The sequence below is a fragment of the Bufo bufo genome, chromosome 1, assembly GCF_905171765.1.
Source record: "Bufo bufo chromosome 1, aBufBuf1.1, whole genome shotgun sequence".
In the NCBI taxonomy this organism is placed as follows: Eukaryota; Metazoa; Chordata; class Amphibia; order Anura; family Bufonidae; genus Bufo; species Bufo bufo.
Window position 1 is genome coordinate 132,477,235 of NC_053389.1, and position 19,596 is coordinate 132,496,830.

The 19,596-nt window shown below is 42.0% G+C and overlaps 1 protein-coding gene across 3 annotated transcripts in view; it reads right to left on the reverse strand.

The window, feature by feature from the left end:
- NPHP4 (nephrocystin 4) overlaps nucleotides 1-19,596 on the reverse strand; it is a 323,852-nt gene that overhangs the window by 210,190 nt on the left and 94,066 nt on the right. For 2 of the 3 annotated variants that reach the window (XM_040429453.1, XM_040429446.1), the window contains exons 7-9: nucleotides 11,829-11,986; nucleotides 7,003-7,178; nucleotides 5,029-5,155 (exon numbers count right to left, since the gene is read on the reverse strand). In XM_040429453.1, the coding sequence (XP_040285387.1) occupies nucleotides 5,029-5,155; nucleotides 7,003-7,178; nucleotides 11,829-11,986 (461 nt within the window). The remainder of the gene's footprint in view (nucleotides 1-5,028; nucleotides 5,156-7,002; nucleotides 7,179-11,828; nucleotides 11,987-19,596) is intronic. The other variant, XM_040429459.1, reaches the window with a different exon arrangement.

Consider the following 19,596-nt stretch of genomic DNA (forward strand, 5'->3'; position numbering starts at 1 on the left):
CACAAAATCCTGGTGACAGGTTCCCTTTAAGAGCCGTTGCATAGACAATAATATTGCATGTAATATATATTGAAAATGTAGCATATTATATACATACAGCACATACATAGAAGGTGAGTTTCTTCTGCGTGAATTTCAGCTCAGATATTGTGCCTGAAATCCACATGGAAAGTGCTCCCAATTCACTTCCTAGTGAAGGGCCAGGCCTGCAGTGTACCTAGCAGGCTGCGTCTATCTAGCACAGCCTGGTGGTGACTGTCAGTATAGCACTGACAGAATAATAAATTGCAATAAAACATTGCAAAAGATCTACCCCTTATGGTACTAATAAATGGTTAAAAAAAAGTTTAAAAAAAAAGGTTCAAAGTTAAAAAAACACAATTTGTCATTGAAACAAAAAGCTTTTCAATGGAAAAAAATTGCAAAAATAAAATCCCTCTCCAGCTAATGGCTTGCACTACACGAATATTAAGTAATTTAACAGTTATGGTGAACACTGTAAAATAACAAAAAATAAATAAAAAATTATGCCAGAATTCCATTTTTTTTATAATGCCCCAATAAAAAGCAATTAAAAAGTTTTATGTATCTCAAAGTGATACTAATGAAAAGTAAAAGTCATCCCGCAAAAATCAAGCCCCTACACAGCTCTGTAGAATGAAAAACGTATGACTCTTGGGTGGTGGCAATGCAAGAATGTTTTTGTTTGGGTATCAGACCCCTCCCCCCCCCCCCCCTTACATGTCACACATGCTACTCCTGTTAGGTCCGCCTGACTAGCTTAACTTATCTATATTCATTGCCTGTACTTTAATGATAATGTACTTATATTCATACCATTGTACTGCATATGTCTCCTTGATTGTTGGGCTGTAGCCCGTATATTGTTCTTGTCTTGTTTACCATGCTTGCCGTGATAAATAAAGATTTGTTAAAAAAAAAAAGAATGTTTTTGTTTAAATGGTTTCTGTCACCAGAATTAACCCTATTAAACTAGCTGACACTAGGGATGTGCTAATGTCAGCTAAACCTAACTAGCCTATTCCTACTTTTATCTATGCTCCCGTTACTCCAGAAATATAACTTTTATAGATTTCCCCAGCGCACAGGGCCGGCAGTAGGAGACCAACGCTGCCTGGCCCTGTCAATCTAGTGTAGGAGGGCGTGGCCAGAGGTCGGAGAACGGAGCCTCTAGGAGCACGGGCAACACCCCCCCTGCACCTAGAGGCTAATTAGCATATTAGAAAAGTTATGTCTACCCAACAGACTTGGTGGTCATCATCTCAGCCACATCTGGAAATTTTCTGATCTTTCGAGCCATCACGAAAGTAGGGTCTTTTCCGACATTCCACCCTCTGTCCAACCTCTCCCCCTCTTACTTGTTTGTTGTGGTTGACCACAATCTGTAAAAATTGTTTTTTTTTTATAATAGGCAGAAACATCTATTGAAAGTCAAACTGATAAATCTCAGTGGAGAGGAGACTATAATTGCTGTCAGATTCTTCTAGATACTGAAGTTAATAATAGAAGGCAAGAGATTGAAAACTACTTGTGTGTAAAGTACAGAAAAACACAGCAAACAAATCAGAGCTCCTGGAATAATAACTCTGCACCTTATCTGCGCCGACACATGAACAGCGGACAGACGGGAACGACGTATATAAACAAATCAGTTAGAAAGCAGCTTGTAGAGCACAAGTCACAATGACTTTCAATGCTGCATGCACTGGTCTTTGAAGGAAAAGGGACTCCAACAAGAGGTTAGGACTAGTGCCCTAACCTCATAAATTATGCTTGGCCTCCATGGTGACTCTAGGTTGCCGTAAAATCATGACACAACCTCTGAATACATATAGATGAGCAGAGTGTTGAAAGTGATGTGTGTGAATAGACAAAAAAACATTAAATAAAGTATTCCAAATATTTGTAAAATAATAAAATTCCTACTGCCTGCAGCCACCCCTAGAGGGAGCTACAGAGCTTACTGCACTGTTTTATCCTATAAGCAGTATTCCATAAACTAGAGCAAGATATCAAAAGTACAGATCTGACTGCTATCAAGATATAACAATATATTTATCACCACAAAACATTGGAAGTGAATGGGAACATTCTAGCTTACGTGCTGCAGATGAAAAAGCATATGGATCTAGAGGTGTACTTGAATAATCAATTCCTCTAAAAACGGTTCACAGCTGAGTTTGCTTCAATTACATACAGTCTAGGCAATGCTGCAGGACTGGACTTGCACAAGCTTCTCTGGTGGCCGGGACCACAGGAGTGTGCATAGGCTGGCCACCACTGCTGGAGTCCAGGGTGGTCCTAACCACGGAAACGAGCAGTGTATAATGCGATGGAAATATGAATACATTAGTACGTGCCTTGTATTAACTTTCTGTACATAATAAATGCCATTTACTGAAGTGAGACAACCCCTTTAACCGTTATTAATATATCTTTAATATTGGGGCATTTTTATTAAAAACACAAGCTCCAACACTAAACCAAGTAATTTAGATAATTATGACTGAATATTAGACTTCAAAGGCGGAATAAGATGGGTGTAAGGAGGTAAAAAGAGTATCAATAATTGCCCCGTGTCTCTATCTGGGCTGATCTGTGTGTGGTGGGGCCTGATATCCTGTGATCAACAGTGTCATCTCTCAAGTGTATTATACTTCTATGAAATAGCTGGGCTTGTTACTGGGTAGTTTTCTTTACCCCTAGATTCCAGTTATTCACTATTTAGGGTTATTTTGGTTGTAAGTACTATAGGCGGCCACTTTAAGGGGCTGCTTTAAAGATCAGTTTCTGTAGTAATATTAGCACAGTGCACTAATCACAGTATACATGTGCTGCACACACTCTCCAGGTTCTACATAGCCATCTAGAAGGGCTGCACTAGAACTATTAACCCAGTTGTATAAATTCAGAGAGTGACTACGATCGAGAGTGGAATTTACTGAAATATATTATTCCACTATAGAATGGCTGTGGTTGTTACTGGGCGATTTGCTTTATCCCAGTGTTTAGTTATACTCACTGTTTAAAGGATCAGTTGTAGATACTCGTAGATAGACGGCCACTTCAAAGAGCTACTTTAAAGATCAGATCCGGACCTGTAAAGGAAAGATAACTTACCACGGCTTCCCGCTCCTTCTCCTGCGATGCCCCGCTAGTCTCCCTCAAAGTCAACATCCGGTTTGACATTGCTGCAGCCAATCACTGGCCACGGCGTTAACTGGCTCCCCTTATACCATGAGAAATTGTCACATTTGGTCATATTTAAAAAAAAATTTTTTTAGGGTTTTTGTGGGAAATTATCTGAGGACCGAAGCGGCTGCACAGTATCCGGTTCCCCTGATCGCTGGAGCCATTGCAGGCCCAGAAGCGTGCACTCTTATTTTTTTTTAGCTCCCAGATGCCATGGTCACATTTGATCTGACAGCTCAAATATCTGCGATCGACATTATTGTCGATCGCAGACAACAGCTCCTGGAGTCTGCTGTTTAAAACATCAGCTATGGCACTGGACCGGAAGGGGTTAAAGAGCCCTTTCAAGTGATCGTATGGCGTTAAGAGAGTGTGCACAACACATATATTCTGTACTCTGTGACTAGTGTAAGTGCACTGAATGAATCTAATTCTGACAACTGATCCTGGAAGCAGCCCCTTGAAGTGGCCACCTAGAGTATGACCACCAGTGAATATAACTGAGCATTGGGATAAAGTAATTCACCCAGTAAACAACCAAAGCCATTCTAAGGAATACTCCAGTCTCAATGGTAGTCAAAGTTTTAGTGCAGCCTTTCTACATAAAGTCTGGAGAGTGTGTGCAATATATATGTATAGTGACACAGTGAGAGGTTTGGTCTGGGAAAACAGGTATTTTCCTCCCAGCATGTGCTGCTTGGTTGATTTATAGCCAGGTGAGGTCAAATACCGGACCAGGTTTTAAATGCTGGTCCAGGTTTTGGCAGCACCTGGCTGTCCTTAAACAGGCAGCTGGGCTCAGAAGCCATGTCTCTGTGTTGGGATCTGGGAGCCTTGTGTCTGGATGAAGGCTTGCTACCTGTGTGGCGTGAAAACAGGTTGGTGCTGCTATCAGCAAGGACTCTTTGAGGCAGAATTGCCGCATAGTGTGAATTTCCACCAACACCGCAAGGTGACTTTTGGTTTGAATATGACAGCTTTTTTTGTCACTTGCCTAAAGTGTGAATAAAACACTGAACTGTTTGATCCAAAGAACTTGTTCTTGCCTCTATACTGCCTCCACTAATCCTGTCTACTAGAGCGAGTCCCCACAATTTATATATATTTATATATATTTATATACACACACACACACACAGAGTATACTGTGAATAATGCACTGAACGAATATAACTAGAGTAACTGATCTTGAAAGCATCCCCTTGAAGTGGCTGCTTAGAGTACTTACAACCAAAATACCCCTAAATAGTGAATAATTAGAATCTATGGATAAAGAAAATTACCCAGTAACAAGCCCAGCTATTTTATAGTGGTGAATTTACTGGAAGTATAATACACTTGAGAGATGACACTGTTGATCACAGGATATCAGGCCCCACCACACACAGATCAGCCCAGAGAGAATCACAGAGCAATTATTGATACTCTATTTACCTCCTTACACCCTACTTTTTCCGCGTCTGAAGTCTAATCTTCAGACATAATTATCTAAAGTATAATTACTTGGTTTAGTGTTGAAGCTTGTGTTTTAATACAAATGCTCCAATATTAAAGATATATTAATAACTGTTATGTTTTAGTAATAGCGGGGCAAATTGGATAAAAATGTCCCTTTAAATGGAACCCAGTGTTTGGTGCAGTTGCATATCCTAGTCTCCTTAGGGTCAATGTTTTTTGTATGATTAGCCCCTACTGACAACTAAGGTTAGCTGTGACATGCTAGAAGGTCCCTCATAAACAGGGGCCCTCCAATGCCACTGCACCACCCCCTCCCCAATATTCAATTATGGGGTTTTATACAGGATCTTACAGTACCTGGCTGCTGACTCCATTAGGCAAGCAGAAGACATATTCCAGCTGAAAGACTATGGAAAATCCAGGGTCACTGACCATCTCCGGAAGACGTATGCGACTCCTTAATGCCAGGGCTTGAGTGGAGGAGCTGACAGAAGAACAAATGTTATTATATGTCTCTGTCTTGACACCATAGCTTTTCTAGGACACTTAAGAAGCAGTGATTAAGGCTACTTTCACACCTGCGTTAGGTGCAAGTCCGTCTGGTATCTGCACAGACGGATCCGCACCTATAATGCAAACGCTTAGATCCGTTCAGAACCGATCCGTTTTTTTTTGTTCATGATAATGCAAACGGATCCGTTTTGACTTTACATTGAAAGTCAATGGGGGACGGATCCGTTTGAAAATTGAGCCATATTGTGTCAACTTCAAACGGATCCGTCCCCATTGACTTACATTATAAGTCTGGACGGATCCGTTTGCCTCCGCACGGCCAGGAGGACACCCGAACGCTGCAAGCTGCGTTCAGGTGTCCGCCTGCTGAGCGGAGCGGAGGACAAACGATGCCAGACTGATGCATTCTGAGCGGATCCGCGTCCACTCAGAATGCATTAGGGCTGGACGGATCCGTTCGGGGCCGCTTGTGAGCCCCTTCAAACGGAACTCACAAGTGGAGCCCCGAACGCTAGTGTGAAAGTAGCCTTACAGACATTTTTCTGCTGTTGAATATCACTAACGGAGACAAAAACTAAGTCTTATAGCAAAGGCCAAAGGGATATAGATAGATAGATAGGGTACAAATAGATAGATAGCAAATAGCTACATTATGTGTAGATAGATGGATAGACAAAGATAGACAGATGGATAGATACAGAGGATATATAGATTTTTGGGGATGAAACTGCTGGAACGTGGCTGCTCAAAGTAATCTTACATATGAAAGTAAGAAAGAACTAGTTCTAGCCTCAAAATGACAGAAATGAATTGCGCCATATGACTGTCACTGCCACAATATACATTGTTCATCTTAGGAGTACAGGACTGGTCGCCCCCTTCATCAGTAACATTATAAATGTAAGTTAAGGTAGCACTCCCACAAAAATGTTTATTCTCTGACCTGTTAGAAAGATACATGATGTAAACCTTAGTGAAGATAATCTTCTTACCAGTGACTGTATTTGTGAGTTATAACCTCCCTTCTTATCCTCAGCTGTGTCATGTGACTACCACTCTGACTTTCCAAATAACACAGCATCTTATGTGTGGACAGGAAGCCAGTTTCTCTATGTATTCTTAAAGGGAGCCTCAATGTCAGTCTCATAGGAATGAATAGAAAAGTAACTAACTTCCTGTCAGTTGGAGAGGCAGAGTGTTGGTCACATGACACAGCTGATGATCAGAAGGGAGGTTATAACTCACAAATACAGTCACTGGTAAGAACATTACTAGGGATGAGCGAATTTCACATTTTGAAATTCGTTTTTGGTTCGTGTTGTGGTATTTACTGAATTGCGTTATGGATTCCGTTACCACGGACCATAATGCAATTCCATGACGGAATGCATAATATAATAAAATAAAAGCTTTCTGCTTCCAGTATTTCCAGTTACTCTTCTACATTGTCACAGTTTGTGGCTGATATCCATGACACACCAGGAAATCTGTCAGGTGTGTATTATGACATATTGATAGGTGGGGGTCATATCTTTAGCACCCGCTCCCATCTTAAGAAAGGGGCCAGTGAATACAGAGAATTCTCCTTTCACTGCTAAGAGACAAAAACAGCCAAACGGTGGACATTATGCTATAGGTTTTCCATAAATATCCAGATGAGACAACAACTTTATCTACTCGGGTGTCAGTTGTCAGATGCACACAGCCTGGTGATAGTGGTCTGGTGGGTAATGCATGATGTGAACTGTGTACCTGTGATGGGTGGAGCAGAGTAACGTCTAAAGTCACAATACACTTTCTTATTCATTTCATCCAAACCTTTGGTTGCTGATGGGCTTCTTCTTGAGGCTTAGTGTGGACGGTGTTCTTATTATCCTCGCTTCCGGAACCACAACTACAACTTGTGGCTGCTGCACAAACCCCCAGCCATTATGGACACCGAAGTGCAGCCTCCGTTCTTGGATTACTACAGCAGTCCCATCAATTGAGTGACCCTACAGAGAGAGATTTTCAGACACTTTAAATCATCATACTTCCTCCTTGTTCCCTTACTTTCATTCTAACTTAATAGGACTTCATTAGAAAGCATCTTTGTGTGGTTCCTCAGCTATTCCTCCTAGAAATGTATGAATAAACGGACTACTGGGTGTTAACAGTTGGGGTTGAGTTCCTACACAGTCTGACACTGCCCAGTTAGTGCTGCCTGTCGCAGACTGTGTAGGGACACAACCCCAACTGGTAACACCCAGTAGTCCGTTTATTCATACATTTCTAGGAGGAATAACAGAGGAACAGCACAACACATACTCATAAAAAAGATGCTTCAGAACTGTCATTTCATTAACTAAACCAGCTTTTTCAGCAGAGGAGACAGGTGCTCTTTAAAACCAATGGGATGCAAACAAATCATGATACGAGGGGATTGGTGGAGGTGGAGGTTACACTTTATTAAAGGAGTTGTCCGAGTTAATTTTTTATTCTTTCTGTGTTTCTAACTAGGCAAATCTAACAGTTTTCCAATTCACTCACTTTATCTCCAGTGGCTGGTTACTCAGATTTCACTGAGGGTCACATGACCTGTGATGTCAGCTTCTCTCCCTGCTCTGATAATGTTGGTGCACAAGCCTGAGAGATCTGTACACAGGACGTCACTGTTCTGGCCACGCCCCCCTGCACTGCCGGTGTTCTGCCAGAATGCTATACCTTTTCAGAATGCTATACCCGGAAGTGACGCTGCCGCACCGGAATCAGCTGGAGGAGGGTGTGTGCGGCGCTGCACAAGCGCAGATCCACTGGTAAGTAAAAATTATAGCACCGCATGTGGGAGAAGTGCGCCCAATTAATGCGCATGCGCAAAACCGGCTGGAACACACTGCACGCATTCTGCTAAGGTATTGTATTCTGGCAGGCCATATTTCTGAAGGGGCACAGCTGGGCATATTTCTGTGAGGGTACAATACTGGACATAGCTCTGAGGGCACAGCTGGGCATATTCCAGTGCGGCCGCGTCACTTCCGGGTATAGCATTCTGCCAAGGTATAGCATTCTGGCAGAACACCGGCTGCTGCTTATTGCTCTCTCCCAGGATTCTTAACCCCTTCAGCTGCACAGACTCAGGGCTGAAGTGTTTACTGTGTAGCTGCAGGCAGTGAGGAGACAAATGCTGGGCACAGGAGCTGAAAGAGAAGTTCTGCAGAGCATTGCGGGTAGGGGGAAGATCCTGTGTGTATTAGCAGTGTCATTGTACAGCTGGGACTTGTAGTTCTACACATACAACATGCTGCTGAGTCTCCCAGCAGGCAGACATGTCACTCAGGGCAGCTCTTGTATTCACTCCCTTAGCAGTGTCATTATACAGCTGGGACTTGTAGTTCTACATGTACAACATGCTGCAGAGTCTCCCAGCAGGCAGACATGTCACTCAGCATTGGAATTCACTCCATTGGCAGAGCAGGGGGAGGGGCAGAGATTGTTTTTATTGCAAGTAAACAAAGGTCCAGAAGAGAACCAGGGAAATGAGGAAATATATATTTTTTGGCCTAAAAGTTGCTTAGCGGAGTTATATATCGCTGACCATCAGATTTACAGTGCTATTTATTTATTTTTTCATAAACCGGACAGCCCCTTTAAGGTAAAATGGAAGACACAAACAGCATTAGTTCTGTTCTGAGCATCAGTAGTGGTCCCAGCAGCTGGACCACCATCGATCAGATAATTACAGAATAGCTAGTCTCAGTTGCATAAGAGTTTATGGTCAGAAAAATGTCTTAAAGGACATCTGTCAGCAGGTTTGTACTGATGACACTGGCTGACCTGTTACATGTGCACTTGGCAGCTGAAGGCATCTGTGTTGGTCTTATGTTCATATGTGCCCGCAATGCTGAGAATAATTAAGTTTTAATATATGTAAATGAGCTTCTAGGAGCAACGGGGGCGTTGCCATTACACCTAGAGGCTCTGCTGTTTCAGCAACTGCTGCGCCCTCTGCACATTGATTGACAGGACCAGTGGCGATCAAGTTTACACTGTCCGACCCTGTCAATCAGAGGGCGCAGACGTTGCAGAGAGCGCAGAGCCTCTAGGTGTAATGGCAATGCCGCTCTTATTAGACTGAATGGTCAATGGATTGTTTAGTTGGGGGGGTGGGGTAAGGTGGACAGAATAGGAAGTTTAGATTTACAGCCCCCGTATCTTCCTAAAATGCTGACAGACCACTTTACACAAGTTAAGGCAGCAAAAGAGGCTGATGTGGACTATCATAGCGCTGCCAAATACTTAAAGTGAGGAGGTACAGCTAAATATTACCCCAGGTATTAAAAAAAATCTATATTCATAAAAAAAAATGTAAGAATGTATGGCTGTTTTCTTTTCATTTTAGCAGTACTATGCCATTGTTTTTTATTGCTGCTGTCTGTTAGTATAATAGTAGACTGTAGAATTGGGATAACACGTAGACCGCTCTATTCTTCTCTTGATAGACCTACATAAAGATGTCCACAGAAGAGCATTGCTCTTATCAGTGTAATGTGCTTCCCTCTCTGGTCACAAAAAAATAAAATACATAGAATATTCACATATAGGCCATTAATATGTGAGAAAAACATTTTTCATGGTATTGTCCCTTTAGCGGCATGTGTCTTGTGCTGTATTCTTGCCCCTGAAAAGGAAGCTTGGGGGGGTTAGGCATCCATTAAATAACTAATACATTTAGAATCTATAATGGCATTTATTATTATTTTTTTACGAATGAAAAATATTTATCAAAAAAGAATAAAAAATAATAAGTAATAATAATACAAAAATAAAAGCCAGCATAATATGAATCCTTAAACAAATGTGCCAATATTTTTTGTTGCACTTTTGCAATTCTATAAATGTTGGCAAATGACAGAAAATCCTCCTCTGTCGGAGAGATTAGTGATGTCTAAAGATATTCCTGAAATGATTTTCATTTCTAAGATACTATAGTAACCGCCTTGGAAGGATTTCAGACAGAGCAGAATTCTGAAAACACCTCACGTAGTGTGTCAGTCTACATATGTTCTTCTCTGATTTTCACATCAGATTAAGTTAAGCCTGCGAAATAAATAAAAAAAAAAAAGCCTAAAACACTATCTTATATTGATGATATAGTAACTGCCGCCAGCAAAACGAAAAGGAAAGCACATAAAACCCAACATAGATCATTTAAGTCGTATTTTAACGGAGTTTGTTCTTGGCAGGCCTGCTTTTACAGACCAGTGGAATAAAGACAAACCGAGACCATAACTCAAAAAAAAAAGTGCTCCCTGCTGGAGCGGATTTATGAAGTCCAATCCTCCTATCGCAGGGTCGGAGTGCCCAGAACTAAGGACCAACCTATCCTACCACCAATATGCCATTGGAATGTACCTCTCAATGTCTCCAGCTTTTTTGTTTTGTAAATCTGACTCTATAGCAGGGGTGCACAACCTGCGCGCTGGGATGCCACATGGTGCCCGTAATACCATTCTGTGTGCCCCCCAATTATCTGGTAACAGACATGAATGTCTATGTCTTGTGGCTGCTCATGTTTTTCATGTATTCTCCCATTAGATGGGAGTCCTGGAACTGGAACTAGACATTAATGGTATACACTGTATGTACAATATGTCATAACTAAAGTATTTCAGTTGTTAATACCCCTTTAAATTACTTTTGTTGTTGGTTCAGTCTTACAATGTGGCCCCCAGCCCGAAAACGTTGTGCACCCATGCTCTGTGGAAACTTCTATATAGGTTCACAAAGACCATAGATAATTCCTGCTCGAGCTGAGTCTCTCTTCGCACGTAACCCAAAGAAGCTGTGTGGGCTTTCTCTATAGTAGGACCGGACTTGAATAGGAAAATCTCTGCCAGTGAACAAATCACATAGAAAACAGAAAAAGTTGCCCACATGAGATGTCAGAAAGCCTTAGTGGGAGAAATCTGGTCTTCTGTGCTCACCCAAAAAGATTCCTTGGCAAATGAACTTTTGCAGTATGGCATAATCAGATAAACACTGGTCAACCATTTGATAAAGGGGTTCTCAGATACAATGGGGTCACAAGGGTCCAAAACTGCAAGGTATTAGCATTTCTGTGTACCCCTAAGACCAAAGAACCTGTATAATACAGGAGGTAAGTATACCTGCCGCTATTTAGACTGATAGTGATGGTGTAAGAAGACACCACGTGGTTGTAATCTTACCAACTCCTAGAGTCCATGAGCCTAGTTTATCATATATTTTTGCTGGTTTTCTGGTGGGAAAAAGTCACAAAGCGAGTGTTTGCAACTTTTTGAACACCCTTTGCACAAACATTTCTGCACAAGGGGTGTTTCTCCACCGCCTTCTCCACTTTCCCAAAAAGGTGATGTGGCGAGGAGGCAGGGCACATTTATCTTCTTTTACGTCAATTTTCTGTACGCTTTATTATAAATTCGGTGCAGCCTCCAGCAGCGTGCAGGGTTATTACAGATCATCGTAAGCCACCAGTCTATTAGAAATCAGGGCTCATGTTTTTGGTATTTCTGGTTTTACATCTATTTTTATACCCTTAAAGGATCAAACAAAAACAGTCAAATGCGGCTCTTATAAGAATCACTTGAACTACCCCTTTATTGGGTAGAGCATATCATCGCCATTACCTTCAGGAAACGATCATTATTGATCAGAGCCAATAGTTCTTCTTCAAACTTCTCCAAAGAGGGATAAAGCAACAAATACAGTCTATCCAGGTACCATGTTATTGTCTTCTGCAAGTGAGGCTTCCTTAAGGCGTCACCTTGAAAATTCAGAATAAAGTCTATTTAGTTGTAAAAAGGAAAAAAAAAAAGAGAAAATTATATATACGGTATATATATATATATATATATATATATATATATATATATATACACACACACACACACACACTTGGAGTCTGCCCTCCCTAAATTTATTTGTGGCCAGTTGGCAAAAAGAAAGGAGTCATTATAGAGTAGGGCCCCATCTAAAAGAAGTCACCTTGCTGTGGTAGTTGGGCAGAAATCAGTTTGATCCAAATATATTTGCCAAGTGCCTCATTTATATAGTGAATATAGCACTAGTTCATATATACATTGTTTGCAGAGTGCTGTTGCATTGTGTTATTTTCAGCCACGGTGACGTGCACCAGTGCATTCACTTGATGTTACTCGATGCACTGACTAACTTTGTGTTTTGTGTTTGCAGTATGCATTTTGAGGTGTGGCTGTGGCTTGGTCTCATCTTTCCCACAGGCTGTTTTCAATTAGTGCAGTATATACAGTACGTGAAGCCTCCTGTCGCTGAGTTCATTTTAGGCCTGTTTGCACAAGGACAGGAGTTATTATAGAGTAAGGTCCTATCTGAAAGAGGTCACCTTGCCGTGGTAGAAGGACAAATCATTTTGATCAAAATATATTTGCTAGGTACATCATGTGGATTTGTTTTTAATTACTGAAGTATATCGTTTGTGCACCTGAGGACTTCTTCTATAGGATGTGCTGATTAACTTTGTGTTATGTTTTTGCAGAGCTGGGCCTGGTTGGATTCACACTCAGGTTCCCAGTGTTGTAAGCCAACAGTGCACCACCCTGTATGAATAATAGATAATATATAGTCGCCAATGAGATTCCATTTGTCATGTATAACAGGCTAAACAGATAAAAGCATCGGTATCACCGATTTCTACATCCAATTTTTTCTATTCTCCACACGTGAATTTCCTCTTTTCCACACGGCTGGATATTAAACCACCTTTTATTCCATCGTTTTCACAAGAATTTGTAAGGGTTTAGTGAGGTCTGTGCGGAACGGCTTGTGTTCTCACAGTACAATGACCATGAACATAATAAGAGCGGGACAATAATACACCAAATTATGGCTTGGGCCTAAAGCCAAGGAACCTTTCATCCAAGCATTTGCATTTCTTATCACATTAATTTAAGCTGTGTATTCTATCCAATTTATGTAAACAGCTGAAGGAACGTCACCCCACCAACAAATTATATATGGCACAATACACAAACATGCATGTTAATTGTGTTCTCCTTGTTTGTTGCCTTCCTGTAATAAACTCTTCTGTAGGAAGAAATAAATGAGCTTCTATTGTGAATCTGTCTTCAGAGGTTTCACTGTGGATATATGTTGGTGTTGGCGCTGCTTGCGGTTCTCGGAGGGGATGAGGCCGCTGCTCCCCTCTGAAATAGGAAATGTCGAAGAAGCTGTGCGTGTGTCCAGACTGCTCATTTATATTCCCTTATCACTTGTTTTACAATAGAAATTGTAGAAAAGCTTCGTTTTTCTTCAATTCCTGTATTCAAGTGCTTACATGGATGGCTACTCCTCAAAGGACTCCGGGTGTCAGAACAGTAGACTTATTATGTGCAGAATTACTGGAAAATTACAAATGAATATGTAAAACTTTGCTGATTGTAGTTGAAACTTCAACCGCAACGCTTAGTATTCTGCTAGATGCAACAGGCATACTATAGTAATATTGTAGTACTCATACTCCTGTTTAAAAAAGGACAGCATTACTATTACTTTATTCTTGTCTATTTATAAATAGAGGGGCAGTATGTACACTTTTGTACATAAAGGCTGTGTTATAGAAGTTATATTATTGTACATGGGGGACAGTATTACAGTAGTTATATTATTGCACATAGGAAGCAGTATTATAGTAGTTATATTCTTGTACATAGGGAGCAGTATTATAGTAGTTATATTCTTGTACATAGGAGCAATGTTATAGTAGTTATATTTTTGTACATAGGGAGCAGCATTATTAAATAGTTATAATCTTATACATAGGAGGCAGTATTATAGCAGTTATATCCTTGTGCATAGGAGGCAGCATTATAGTAGTTATATTCTTGTACATAGGAGGCAGCATTATAGTAGTTATATTCTTGTACATAGTGGCAGTATTATTGTTGTTACACTCTTGTACATAGGGGAAGTGCTACAACAGTTATATTCTTGTACATAGGAGGTAGTATTATAGTAGTTATATTCTTGTACATAAGGAGCAGTATTACAGTAGTTATATTCTTGACAATTTTCTTTTTATTGGAAAGTAGCAAAAAGTTGTTACACCAGTGACCTTGCATCATAGTGATAAGGCAAAAAGAATGTACCATTGCAGCACCAGGGTGGATAGGCACATCCCCCAGACATGTCTAAGCAGTATTAATAATGCAATTAAACAGACCAGAGATATAGCATGAGGCAAAGATAATACAGCATAACATCCATATGATAGGCCCTAGTTGATCCTTTTGGGGACACGCCTTGGACATACATTAGTGTGTACTTGTGTCGGTCACCTGGTTTACAGGGACAATTTATCTAATTGGTGAACAGCAAGGCAACGGCCTCACAAAAAACATTCATAACCATAACGTGAATCTCTAAGCACATCTTGTAAAAGTATAAGGCAATCTGGTGTTGGAGGTAAAGTGAAGTAGTTCAGATCGTAAGGGTCAGATGACCTTTATTGAGTAACTGATGTTTGTGACAAGCGATAACGTAACCAAGGGTTCCACATTTTAGCATGCTTCTCATGAGATCTATTCTCCCAGCTGGCTAGTTCCTCCAGGCGCTGTATATGATCTACTTTATTCATCCAATGGGTTAAAGTGGGGGGATCTACACTCAGCCACCTTTGTGGAATGATCAACCTTGCCGCTTGAATCAGTTGAGTGGCTAAGCTATTCTTAGAAGGGGAAAGATCTTTGGTGGGTAACCATAGAAGGACCAACTCAGGAGACAAAGTTATCCTCTTGTGTGTAATAGAGTTAATGGCCTTAGATACCGTCGCCCAAAACGGCTGTATCAGCGGACAGGACCAAAAGATATGTGAAAGTGTACCCACACCATCTTTACATCTCCAGCATTGATCACTGGGACTCAAACCCCTGAGGAACAACTGTTTCGGTGTCATATACCATTGGGTGAGTACTTTAAAAGAGTGCTCTTGTACCTTGACGCACCTGGAGAAGCCGTGTGAATGTGCATATAGTCTAAGAACCTCCGTCTCAGTGAAGGACCTATTTAATTCTGACTCCCAGGTTTTCAGAAACAGAGGAGTGTCATTAGCTCTGGGAACGTTTAGGCCTAAATAGAATAGGGAGATCAATCTACTGTGTGGCGAGCTGGAGGACAGGATTTTCTCGAACCATGTTTGATCCTGTTTATGGATCTGTTTATCTATTAGAGTCTTACTAACTGCCTTAAAGTCAGCCAAGCTCAGAAAGTTAGAGGACTGCATGGCTAGGTGAAAGGGATGGTCCGCTGGTAAACTGCCTAGAGCAGCATCCAAAAACTCTTTGATAGTGAACTCCCTCAGGGAACTCCACGCTGGGGAAGTGCTTGTTAATGTAGGTCTTGCTGCAAAGGGGGCCAATTCTGCTGGCATGACTAGTGAGGGGGCACCCAACAAGCCGCGATCTTTGTTAAGTTGCTTAATCACCATACTTGTGCCTTTAAGTAGTGTATGGTTATGCAGAGATGTGGTAGTCAGACCCCACAATGCTGCTCTTTGTGGTTGAGAGAGTTGGAGTAACTCCAAGGCACCACCCAACGTTGAGCAGTTAGAAGCATGTAACTGCATCCAGCGTCTAAGGTGGATTGCCCTATAGTATAACTGAACATCCGGCAGTGCAAACCCACCCTGAGTCTTCCTCAGAATCAGTCTACTATAAGCTATCCTAGCTCCCCTCCCCCCCCACAGATATGTAGAAAATAATCTCCGGATCTGCGTGAAAAAGGAGGAGGGAAGGAAGACAGGCAGCATCTGCATGACATATAATATCTTAGGTAACACAAAGGCCTTCAGCAGATTCTTTCTCCCCATCCAGGAGGTGTAGGGGATGCGGAGAGATCCTAATAATCTTTGTGTATCGGACACAAGGGGGGTATAATTCAGCTGGAAAATGTTCTCCAGTTTAGACGGGATATTAATTCCCAGGTAAGTGATGTGAGAAGTCTGCCAAATAAAGGGTGTTGTAGCTTTGAGGGAAGATACACTTTTTGATGGGGCTGTAATATTCATAACCTCCGACTTAGTGTAATTTACCTTGTAATTAGAGACTGTACCGAACAGTTCAAATAAGGAGAGGAGATGCGGGAAGGCCTCGACCGGGTTGGACACCATCACCAAGAGGTCGTCTGCATAGGCGACGTTAATATATTCAATTGTGTCTTTCTTGGCCCTAACCCCTCTTATACCAGGGTGGTCTCTAATGGCTTGGAGAAGGGTCTCCATCACTAAAATATATAGCGCAGGAGATAATGGACAACCTTGCCGGGTGCCATTATAGATGGGAAAGGAAGGTGAAAGGGTGCCGTTTACTCTGATTTTAGCACTCGGATTGGTGTAGAGAGTCATAATGGCTTTCTGAAATTGATCAGGGATACCAAACCTCTGCAATGTTCTCTCCATGAAGCTCCATTTAACCCGGTCGAAGGCCTTCTCCGCATCCACACTTAAAAGGATTAGTGGAGTACTATGCTTCTTAGCCCACTGGATTGCCGTGACGACTCTGCAGGAGTTATGGTTCCCCTCCCTTCCTGGTACAAAACCAGCTTGGTCAGGGTGGATCAGTTTGGGAAGGAAGGAACTAAGTCTGGTAGCCAAGATTTTGGCCCAAACCTTTACGTCGACGTTCAGAAGAGATATGGGCCTGTAACTCCCGCAGAGCGTGTGGTCTTTCCCAGGTTTAGGCAGTATGGTCACATTAGCTTCTAAAGATTGAGCAGGAAGATGCCCACCTGTAAGGAGAGAGTTGCACCAATTCGTGAGATGAGGACATAGAATATCTGCAAATTTCTTGTAATATCCTACCGGAATTCCGTCCGGTCCTGGACATTTCCCCAAGGGCATTGACCTCAGCACTTTCCCTACCTCATCCTCTGTTACCGGAGCAATCAGTGAGGACCCCTCTTCACTACTAAGTTGAGGCAAATTTAAGTTAGACAGAAAATCCTCCATCATAGAACTTGCTATTGGGTCTGTGCTAATAGAGCTTTTATCTAACCCATAGAGCTCCTGATAGAAATTTTTAAATTCCTTTGCTATGTCTACAGTTCTATGTAGTAATTTACCATCCGAAGCTTTTATACTGGGGATAAACATAGAATCTTTCCGTTGTTTTATAAGCGATGACATCAGCTTCGAACCTCTATCCCCATGAGAAAAAAACCGAAACTGCGCATATTGATACGCTTTGGCGTGGCAAATGTTTAGATGGTCCTTCAGTTTCGTTCTCAGGAGGAGGAGTTCTTGCTGTATTTTCAGAGCTTTAGACCTCTTATGAGTGGCTTCAAGATCTGAAATCTGCTTGAGTAAGGAATGAAGTGTTTGCTGTCTCTCCCTTTTAATTTTACATCCCAGGGCTATAAATTCTCCTCTCATGACAGATTTATGCGCCTCCCACACTATAGTCTGGGAAACCTCTGGAGTTAGGTTTTCTGCAAAATACCATGACAGCTTCTTTGATAAGGCCTCTACTGCCTCTCTTCTATCCAGTAAGGTTTCATTCAGTCTCCACTGCCTGCACTGGGAGGGTAGACTGGCAATATGTATAACCATCGACACAGGGGCATGATCAGAAATAGTGATAGGGTCGATCACCGTCTGTTCCACCATGTCTATGCAGGAGTTTGATATCAGAAGATAATCTAGTCTTTTGTAGACATTATGTGCAGCAGAGTAAAAGGTGTAATCCCTGTCTGTGGGATGCGTCAAACGCCAGGCATCAGTTAAGTTAGCATCAGCAATGTGTGCATTAATGCAGCCCAGGGTCCTCTGTGTTTGCTGAGTGGATCCATCCGAGGTATCAATACTGGGATTCAGAGCCACATTAAGGTCTCCACCTACAATACAGATCCCCTCAGCAAAAGCCTTAAGTACCTGCATTGTCTTAGAGATCCATTCTTTCTGACCTCTGTTGGGACTATATAAACTCGCTAAGGTTACAGGTTGGGTGCCTATTAGCCCTTTCACCAAGATGAATCTACCTTCAGCATCTGTCTGGGTGGCTGTCATCTTAAAAGGTATACGTTTTGCTATGGCAATACCAACCCCTCTTTTGGCTTTGTCAAAAGTGCTCAGGAACCAATTATTAAAGTATCCCTTCTGCAGTGTGGGGACATTCGTGGTTCTGAAGTGCAGCTCTTGAAAAAAGCATATGTCTGTGTGGTACTTCCGCAGCAAACGAATGACTTGTGATCTTTTTTGCGGAGTATTGAACCCCCTTACGTTAAAGGATGTACATTTAATCAGCGACATCTTTTATGTGTGCATAACCCTCCTACAGCAGCCCAATATATTGTGCACAAGAGATTGGAAACTGTACATAACTGAGTATAACTGAACCCGGCCATTATTCCTTACAGAACTTAGGAACATGGCCACAGAACAGAACTTGGAGTGGGTACATCTGACAACTCCTAACAAGGAGCATACAGTCAGTATGCCGTCCACCCAGCTAATGCGCTGACACCAGGACTGCGCTAGTTTACCCCTGATGTAAGATATATGGGGGGGACCTACAGATCTTGTACAGAACATAGGTAACCAGCAGATCCAGCTAACCTGGTGCAGTACAATTAAGAATCTGGATGACATAACTCATTATACAAGCTTGTATACATTTTGACCACATATATGGGGACATGTATAACCGGAGCGAGACAGGAGCGTGACCGGAGCATATATATCAGGTTAACACACACAACCTCATCCTGTCAGCAAATATACAGAACATAGTAATACTTGCAGGACTGATAAAACAGATATATATATTCGCCTCAGCTCAATATATTACTCACGGCATAAACAAATGTGAATTTAAGGCAAGCACTTAAGTCACAATATTCATGTGTCCCTGGATCTAGGGCCAATCTTCCTTCTTGGCATTGCTTTGGACCATCTCTGTACTCCTGGCAGGTCCGGCAATGGGACTCCGACCTCAGACGATGGCAGCCAGGACGGAATGTCTAACGGATCGGTCTGGAGTAGCTCCCAAGCTGCTGCTAGGTCTCCTGGAACCCGGATGGTGCATCTTCTGCCTCCGACCGCAAACGTAAGACCAAAAGGAAATAACCATTTATATGGGATCTTGATGTGCCTCAGATGGTCCGTCAGGGGTCGGAGGGCTCTCCTTTTGTTTAGCGTCGTTGGCGCCAAGTCCTGAAACAGCAGGATCGTAGCGCCCTCATGAGTGAGGTTTTTCTTTTCTCTGGCCGCTCTCAGTATGGCTGCTGTATCTGTGTATTTCAGCAGGCCACAGATGACATCCCTAGGGTTTTCACCCTCTTTTGGCTTTGGTCTGAGTGACCGATGGATGCGCTCTATTTCAATTCCTTCCGTGCTCTCTGCTCCCAGGAGACTGGCAAAGATGGCCG